This window comes from Pundamilia nyererei, unplaced genomic scaffold, assembly GCF_000239375.1.
Source record: "Pundamilia nyererei isolate P.nyererei 1_Seehausen unplaced genomic scaffold, PunNye1.0 scaffold00122, whole genome shotgun sequence".
Taxonomy (NCBI): Eukaryota; Metazoa; Chordata; class Actinopteri; order Cichliformes; family Cichlidae; genus Pundamilia; species Pundamilia nyererei.
The window spans coordinates 880599-890473 of record NW_005187523.1 but is presented as its reverse complement, the minus strand read 5'-3'; the positions used below and the strand labels follow the sequence as shown (position 1 = coordinate 890473).

Below are 9875 nucleotides of genomic sequence, written 5' to 3'. Positions count from 1 at the left end.
AGACAACATGCATGAAGAGGATGATGTGGACAAAATACTCATTTGCCTAATAATTCTGCACTCCCTGTATTTGATCAGTATTTTAATGACCTCTCACAAGACTTCCTCTTTTCTGTCTTATCTCTGTGATGTGTTCACAGTGAGGATGTAAATAATTAATTCAGAATATTTACTATTTAAAAAGTAATTTCAAATGTACAAATATAAGTGTAATAGCAGCAAACATCAGGATAGCATCTTGCTAAATGACTGATATTTGTTGCACTTACAGCCTGAGGTGTTCTCTGGGATGTTAACCATTGCACTTTACCAAAGACAAAATGACTAATGCCCTGCGATGCTGCAAACTTTGGTATCAATCCAACACCAAGTAAATACAGGGCCAGTACTACAGATTCTACTAAATCATTGTGCTTGTTACTTTTCACAATAAGTTTACAATATTGAACACAACAAAATGCACCTTTCAGTTTTTCACGTATTTTTCAACTAGTTGTTTTGTTTTGTTTTGGGGTCTCTTGTCCTGCAAACAGGAGGAGCAGACAGAGAGAATGTGCCACAGATACAAACCTCACTTTTTGTTAAGCAGCTAATTGTTGGGGCTTTCTCTTATAGTCACTTTGAGGCAATTGTTGCTGTGATTTTGTGCCTTTAATCCATAAAATATTTCCTTATAATCTGCAGCAGTGATAGGAATTATACAAATGCGGTTTCCATGTATAGCTTGGTCAGGGGCAGGATCTTGTAGCAAGCAGGGGGAGGAAGAAGCATAAAGTGAGAATGTGCTCCCACCTTAAGCCATTATCGGTTACATTTGGACAAGAACCATGAAAACTGAACACTGTAAAATTTAACTAACTGAAAAAATAAAGCAAGTCAAACATGCGAACACAAACCAAATTCATTTTCTTTTTTATATGTCTCAGCATTAACTTATTTTGGCTTGTTAGCCAAAAGTAACTCATAAAGGAGCTCTGTGAGTGCCTACATCGTAGTGAATTGTTGTTACAGTCTACTTACAGAACTTCAAGTTCACTAAAGTCCTTTAGGCATCAAACCATTCTGGAAGCTTGCTTAGTTTATTTGAGGAAAAACTATGAAAGAGCTTCAGAAAGCCTGATGAAATACTGCCCATCCATCCATTTTCTTTAACTTATAGTAGCTGTCATAGCGTGAGAGGCAGGTGCACCCTAGACAGGTCGTCAATCTGATTGATCAGACCATTTTAAAAATGATAAGGAAGTCTGACTCCTTGGAAGGACAACGTAAAGAAATGTGACTCAGAAACTGTTGATTCTGTTCATCTGGACGTAGCGTTTTGTGGGAGAAACGTTTCGTCACTCATCCAGGTGACTTTTTCAGTCTCAGCTGACTGCAGGTTTCAATCGTATAAACAGGACATTTGCATAATGACTGAAACCTGCCCACTGAAGGAACAAAGGGCTGGGAGGGCAGGTCCTTAATCAGCTTTGACAAAAGTCCAGCTGGGATAACCACAGTTACTCAGGGCCTTCTTGATGTTCTTCTGCCTCCCTGGCTGCTGTGTCCGTGGGGATGGTGTTCGCTCTGTGTTGTAGCGTCCTGATGACGCCCAGTTTGTGCTCCAGTGGATGATGAGAGTCAAACCTTAAATACTGACCCATATGCGTAGGTTTCCGGTACACGTCAGCTTTTAGATGTCCCCCATTACTGATGGAAATCTCACAGTCTAAGAAGGCTAACCTGCCACTTTTCATATCGTTAGCTTCATAGCATAAGTGCCTAAGTCATTTTTTGGTCAAATTGAGATTTTTGCCTAACTTTACTCCCCTACCACTGCTGCATCATCCTGTCCGTCTGCCTATGTCATCACAAAAAAATGACTTAGGCACTTATGCTATGAAGCTAACGATATCCTCCCTGGTGAATTTGATGTGTCGGTCCACCAAGTTAATGTGATCCGTGAAATGTGGAACGACCTGAGATTTGATTTTCACCCAGGTGTCATCCACATACCTGAACCAATGGCTTGGTGGTGTTCCAGGGTAGGATAGCAAAGCCCTCTTTTCCACTTCTTCCATGTACAAATTGGCCACGATGGGTGAAACTGGGAGCCCACGGCACACCCATGTTTCTGCCTGTAGAACTGACCCTTGTATGTGAAGTAGGTGGAATGAAGACACAGTTCAAACAGACTTGGTCGATGCTGAGAGCGGTCCTGTTGCTGAGGTTGAGGTCATCCTGTGATCTCTTACAAACTACCAACGCTTCTGTGACTGGGATGCAAGTGAAGAGAGATGTAACGTCGTACGAGACCACGGTTTCATCTGCCCCCATGATGACATCTCTCACCTTCATCAGTTTTGGGTTCAGCATACAAGTGAAGACCTTTGACTTTATAAAAGGTTTTTATTTTATGGTGTCAGAGAAAATTTCAAGTCCTCTTCATGCAGCAGCATTTTGTGTTATAAACAGACACTGTGCAGGTCGCAGCTGTCTTGAACACCAAACTGAGTTACTGTTTATGCTCCTAAGTGCAAAGAACAGCATAGAAGTGGACAAAGATAAGGATATAATAATGCCAGTTGTCTTTAAACAGCTGCAGGTCTTACTGACAGTACATAGTATAGTACTTTAGCCAATCTACCAAGAGTAGCACAGATTAATTTGTCAGATCTGATGAGGGTATGTCTAATCTACTTAATCATAAGAGCAGTCTGTTATGCATGTAAATGTGCACAATTTCTGCTCTGTGATTTTGCAACAAGTGTTTATTGAACTAAAAAAAATGGTCTCTTGCACAATCAGCACATAGTAGGCTTTCTAATGTTTGTAAAAAATGCCAAATTAACCTACACAGCCTCATTTGTGTGCGTGCTGCTGACTATGCACACAAATTTAGTCTTCTGTGGTCTTTACATAATTTTTTTTGCATGTTTTTTATTTTATTTTTGTGATGGACTTAAAAACTGGGAAGGAAAATCAAAAAGAATTGCAAAAAGACATCATATTGGACACTGTCTCCCATTTCCCTCCAATGCTCCACATTAAATTCTTCTACATCAAAACACGACTACTGAGCACCATTTACGTGCACATTTGCACGTGCACTTTGTTGTCTGCTGTCTGTTAACATGAAAAAAAAAGTCTTCCTTAGATAGTTAGATAGTTAGTTTTTGTTCATTTATGTTGTAATTTATGTTAGGTCAGTCTGTCTTGTCTCTGCTAGCCAGCTAACTAGGCCTCTTAGTTAGCTAGTTTAGTGTTTTCTGTTTATTTATGTTGTAAATTTATGTTGCATGTAGCACCTTGGTCCTGGAGGAACGTTGTTTCGCTTCACTGTGTACTAACTGTATATGGTTGAAGTGACAATAAAGCTGACTTGACTTGACAAACATGAATAGCTCAGCTCTAAACATTTGGAATGACCTAAAACAATGTGCTAACTGTTATTCATTCACTGATTCTGACTCAAACAGCCAAGTAACAGCAAAGAAACATCAACTATTAAATGGCCGACTTACTAAATATTTATATGATAATACAAAGATTCTCCTTCACAAGTTTGTGTTATCAAACAAAATGAAAACTTCCCAAATGTTCACAGCATTTCTTCAGTTAATCCTGACCGAATGTGTCTTAAAGTACAGTACAGTGGACGTGGCTCTCTTTAACTCGCCGTGTGTTTTCCAGGCTTCGTTGAGCGGGCTGAAGAGCTCGTAAGAACAAAAAACACAAACGTTTTAGGACTAAAAAACAAATTTAAGCTGTTACGTTATTGCATCACTGCTGAGAAACAGTTTATTTGAAGAGTTCCAGTCAGGTTTCAGAGCTCATCACAGTGAAGCTAAGAGACAGATGACACGTGGATCTCATTAGGATAGAGATTTGTGTTGGTGTGTGGGACGGTGGTAATTACAAGCCAGTGCATTTTGGGTCATTTTGTGGAGAAACACAAAAATAATATGGGAATAGTGCAACAAATGGCTTTCTCCTGGGAGCAATTAAGTAAAGTACTGTATTTAAGAGTTCTGTTTAATATGTGTAACATACATTACTGTTTTTTTGACTAATGACCCCAACACTTCACAACAAAGACAGGAAAACATCACAAACATTTGACCACACAGTCTGCAGTTAATGGTCTTTGATATTACATTACATATTATTTTGAGAAAATAATAAGAATAAGAAATATTGGTAATGGCATCAGAATTGCTAAACTCTTATAAATTCCTGTTCATTATTATCAGACTGTCCTAAAAACTCACTGAAAAGCCTTTGATCCAAAACACCTGAGAGAGTACTGACTCACTTCACTGGATCCTGTTAAATTTAAAGTCCTTGTCCTCACACACACAAGGTCTTGAATAATCAGGCACCATGTTTTCTTAAAGACCTCATAGTACCGTATAAGCCCAATAGAGCACTCTGCTCTCAGTCTGATGGTTTACTAGGGCTTCCTGAGATATTTCAAAGTAAAAATGTAGTCTTCACCTTTCAGGACACTCTGTGGAACCAGCTCCCAGTTTGAATCCAGGAGATAGACACCCTTTCCTTTTTAGATTCGATTTAAACGTTCCTTTTTGACAAAGCATAGTAGTTTATATATATAGTGACTGTTTGTTGGGTCAGGTGAACATGAAATCTCTCTTAGTTATGCCCCAGAAAGTTGATTCTGTTCATCTGGACTTGGGGAGAAACGTTTCATCACTCATCTACATGACGTCTTCAGGGATCAAGAAACAGACCTACAGGCCACTGTTCTGCTGCTAGTTTCAGTCATTGTGCAAATGCATTGTTTACAAAGGTTGATTAAACCTGCAGTCAGCTGAGACTGAAGAAGTCAGTTGGATGAATGACGAAACGTTTCTCCCACTGAAAACGCTACGTCCAGATAAAGAGAATCAACTTTTGGGGATTTCCTGGATATTTATATTCCACTTAGCATTTCATTAGTTATTACTGATTTCTGGCTCTCTTCCACAGCATGTCTGTCAGGAAGGGCAGTGGCTCTCCGTCCATGAGCCCAGTTCTGCCAGAGGTTATCGTCTTGTGTTTGCTCATATGAGATCATCTGCTCATTGGGTTTATTACGGTCTCTACCTTAAACTTTAAAGCCCTTGAGGCCTTATATTGAATTGTATTAACTCACATTTAGCATCACAATCTAAAGATAAAATGTTTTTCCAGGAACATTTCATGTTTCCCATTTGAGCATCACTATCATTGGCTATACCATCATTCCAATAGCAAAACTGCCATTTTCATTCTGTGATTTTCAGTGAAAAAGTATTTGCCCCTTTCCTTCTGTTAGGATCTGCCCAGCTGACTTTGCAATCCGTTGCAGTGTGAAAGAGAGACGATTGAGAAGTATATTCATGAGAAGTATATTCAGGCCCACCTCATCTCTAGTGGGCGTAGGGTTGTTCTTTGTGGACAAAAAGGATAGGACTCTCAGGCCATTTATGGACTTCCTTAGATCACTGTAAAAAAAAAAAAAAGAAAGAAAGAAAGAAAGAAAAGAAATACCCACTGCCAGGAAACAGTTCTGCTTTCAAGCCCCTCCATCTTTACAAAGTTGACCTCAGTACCATTTAGTCAGAAGTGGAATTCAACACACCACTGGACTACTTTGAATACCTGGTGGTGCTTGTTGGGCTAACGAAACACTCCCCCACCATGTTTCATGTCCTAGTAACTGATGTCCTCGGACACTTTCTGAACATCTTTGTATTCAGCATGCTGCAGCAGTTAACTGAGATCCGTCTCTATGTGTTTCACACACCCTCAGTAACTTTTCTAAGTTGTGTTTTCAGAGGACTTAGAGGGGGTCGAGCAACATTTTGTAATATGGACTAACCATAGGAACTTGACTTATGTGCAGAACACCAAAGGCAGAATTCAGGCATGTTGGTCTCTGCTCTTTGGTTGTTCAGCTGCTCTGTTTCTTATCATCCAGGGTCAAGGAATATAAAGCCTGATGCCCCTTCCCATGAGTTTTCACCTGATAGAGATGATCTTAAGCCAGAGAGCGTTCTTGCATGCTCATACACAGTGGGGAGGATAATCCTGGGAGTTTAAGCTGGATCTTGTCACAGGCCTTCTTCCATAGATTCTCTAAATCAGGACATTTCATAGTTCCTTCTCTAAATTATCAAACTCCTGCCACTGAAACGTTTAATCTCCATCTTGAACATGTTTTCAGGCTCAATGGCATTCCTTTGGAGATTGTGTCAGACCGACAACCTGCTTCATATCCCAGTTATGGAAGGTTTTCCATTCACCTCTCGGAGCCAACCTGAGTTTTTTGCGGACAAACAGAAAGATTAAACCAAGAGTGGAAGGCAGACCTCCGCTGTGTTGGCTCAAGTAATGGACGGATGGATTGAATGTGCGCATAAGTCACTTACCTCATCTGCAACAGGTCTCTCTCCATTCAAAGTGCCCCTAGGTTACAAGCCTCGCATGTTTGTGGGCACAGACAAGAGCCCGCCTTCTCCACACAAATGAACAGAAAGGACGCCTCGCTGGCCTCCCTGCTACTCCCAAGGTGAGAGAAGGGTGGTTCTCCTGAAATCTCTTTCTAGGACTCTCCGCTGTAAAACTAAAATTTCTCCGTGTTTCTTCCAGTCCACTGCGCTCTCCAACCAACTGCGTACCTCCCGCCAGCTTGTATTCGATGGCAGCCTGCACACAGTGTTTGATGGATTGTGGATGTCTGGCATCGGGAGCATCCGTAGTTGATCGGGAGGAGTATGGTCCTGTTTAAAACTGCAATCCAATCAATTTTACACTCTGCTTATACATGAATACCCTCCAGTGTGGCTGAATTAAAATACTTCTGAAAAGAAGAACGGGGCAAACTTTCTCCACAGCGCTGTGAAAGACTGAATGCAAGATATTGCTAAAGATGCTGCTAAGGGTGGTAAAGCAGTTATTAGGTTTAGGGGGCAAATACTTTTTCACACAGGGCCAGGTAAGCTTGGATGGATTTTTCCCTTAAATAAAAGAATTATTTAAAAACTGAAAGTTGTCTCCTTTGGTTACCTTTTCTAATATTTACAATTTCTTAATGATCTGAAACATGTAAGTGTGACAAATAAGCAAAAAAAGTAACCAGGTAAGGAGCAAATACGTTTTACAGCAGTGTAGAGCAAAGGCCGTTACAACCTAATCATGTTGTGAAAGCGACACGAAATTCATAATTTTCAGGATATGAACTTGTCATGTACAAACCTAACATGTTTTTGTGAAAATTATCTCCTCAAAGAAAGCACTGTGAAGAAAATGAAGTCAATATGAAGCCATGATGAGCTGGTACTGATGTTTCCAAACGAGAAGGAATCAGTTCATCCAAAACTCACAAGAAGGAAGCTACAGGGAGAATTTCAAGGTTTGCTTCAGGAATTGAAGCTGTATCATCAGAATCAGAATCAGAATCAGAATACTTTATTAATCCCTGGGGGAAATTATTTTTTGTTTTGGCCACTTTCTTACATATCTTAGGATCTTACTGGGGCTGTTGCAGCTTTTTAGCTACCGAGTTTTGCCTCTGAGGAGGCAGTGAAATCACTTCAGACACAGAGCAGCATCTAGCTACTTGTCTCAGGTAAAATTGTATTATTCTACAATTTGTATATTCAGTACTGGTGTGCACATTGAGTCATGTGTGCACTTGCTCAGATCTGTTGATTAGGATCAGAAAAAATGATCAGACTACATGGTCAGTGTCGACGGCTGCTCAGGTGACGCTATTTAGTTGACTCAAAATATTTTTAATGCACACAGATGTTACACATCTGGTGTGTAAATGCCTGAACAATAGGTTTTATGATGTGCAGATGGGTTTCTTTATTCTCAGCATCTGGATCTCCTGCAAGGTGGCATACATTGTTGTGGTTGTATTTGTATTCAGTGTATTCAGTGGTTGTGTTTTCTTCATCAACAAAGGCTAGGGTGGCTGTGGGGTTCTGTGACTGTCTTACTGAATTCAAAATGTTCTGTCTACCTTCCTAGGTTGTAGTCAAAATCCTCGGCTGAAACACAAAACTGAGAGATGAAAACAGTCAAGGAGAAATAATTTTATGGAATGGAATCAGTTTTCAGGCCCTTCCTCTGTAGAACCAGCTTCCAGTTTGGATTAAGATCAGGCTTCAAACTTTCCTTTTTGCAAAAGCATATAGTTAGGGCTGCATCGGGTGACCCTGAATCCTCCCTTAGTTATGCTGCAATAGGTGTAGGCTGCTGGGGATTCCCATCATGCATTGAGCATTTCCTGTCACCTTTGTCACTGAACATGTATTAACAGACCTCTCTGCACTGAATCATATCTGTTATTAACCTCTGTCTCTCTTCCACAGCATGTCTTTATCCTGTCTTCCTTCTCTCACCCCAACCAATGACAGCAGATGGCCCCGCCCCTCACTGAGCCTGGTTCTGCCGGAGGTTTCTTCCTGTTAAAAGGGAGTTTTTCCTTCCCACTGTCGCCAAAGTGCTTGTTCATAGGGGGTCATATGATTGTTGGGTTTTTACCTTACAATATAAAGCGCCTTGAGGCGACTGTTGTTGTGATTTGGCGCTGTATAAATAAAACTGAACTGAATTGAATTGAATTAAATTGGAGGAATAATTAAACACAGAGCTTGTTTGCCACAGTTTGTCCAATAGCCTGCCTACATCTTCATGCCTATGTGGCAATTCTTTTTCCAGATCCATAAAGTTTTGCATTGGATTTTGACACCTCAAAATTATATTCCCATCTGGACTGACTGGGAAAAGCTTCACATCATGATTATGAGCTATTTTTATCCTCCTTATCAAGACTTGGTTTGGTGCTCATGACATTGGAAAAAAGGTCATCATCATAATTATCTGTGATAGAAAATGTAAATTCTGGAATTTTACAATGAATTTTATTCCACATATTCACATTTATATTAGCACTATCACGTTTAGTGTTGCTCAAACTGCAAATCTACGACATCACTGGTCAGTTACAGTTATTGTCTTAGAACAAATAATTTGATGTTGCTAGTTGAGCCATGTGCTTCAAAAGTCAAGATTCAAAACCAATGAACCATCATATGAATTAGACTTGTTGCCTCACAGCAACAAAAAAGTGTTTTGTGTGCGGTCCACGGTGAGAGTTCACTGTGGACCGCACTCTTTCTCCACTGATGTCTTACCGTCAGAGCGGTGGATGCAGGTATGCTGGTTGTCACTGAGGAAGAAGCCCTCTGTGCACATACACTCATAGCTCCCCATGGTGTTAACACACACTTGCTGGCATCCACCGTTGTTGTCCAGACACTCATCCACATCTGTTTGGATGGAGAGATACAGAGAGAGAGAGACATAAAGGGAAGTGAGCAAGATAAAGTCGGCCACGGCAGCGTGCTGGAATAACAGCCCATTAGACTTCATAAATAAACTTGTGTCAGTGAGAGTTTATGTGCCGGGAAATGTCTGATGAGACGGATGACACCAGAGTCAGGAATGCGAGGGCCACACGCACACGTGCACACACAGACTGGGAGAAAGGGCAGGCACGCTGTCCTAAGGGGCCGACCCTGGCACAGCGGGCGGCCGAACCAAACTTCAAGCACTGTAAAAGGGGGTGACAGGGGTGTGTTGGTGTGAGTGTCTGCATTGTGTCGTTGCATCTATGTGTGTGTTAGTGCACACTGGTGGTGCACGAGTGTGTTTATAGGGCCCGACTGTGCTGCTGAAAGGCCAGTAAATTTCCAATGGGGCATGTTGATGGGCCTGAAGTGAACTGGAAACATGTAACACCCTTGACTGACTTTAAGAGGGATCAAACAGGGCCACCCCTGTGTGTGTGTGTGTGTGTGTGTGTGTGTGTGTGTGTGTGTGTGTGTGTGTGTGTGTGTGTG

General features: G+C 41.0%; 1 protein-coding gene across 2 annotated transcripts in view; it reads right to left on the bottom strand.

The window, feature by feature from the left end:
• Nucleotides 1–9875, bottom strand: part of scube1 (signal peptide, CUB domain, EGF-like 1) — a 115564-nt gene that overhangs the window by 69098 nt on the left and 36591 nt on the right. For both annotated transcript variants that reach the window (XM_005742638.1, XM_005742639.1), the window contains exon 4: nucleotides 9168–9302. In XM_005742638.1, coding sequence (XP_005742695.1) covers nucleotides 9168–9302 — 135 coding nt within the window. The remainder of the gene's footprint in view (nucleotides 1–9167; nucleotides 9303–9875) is intronic.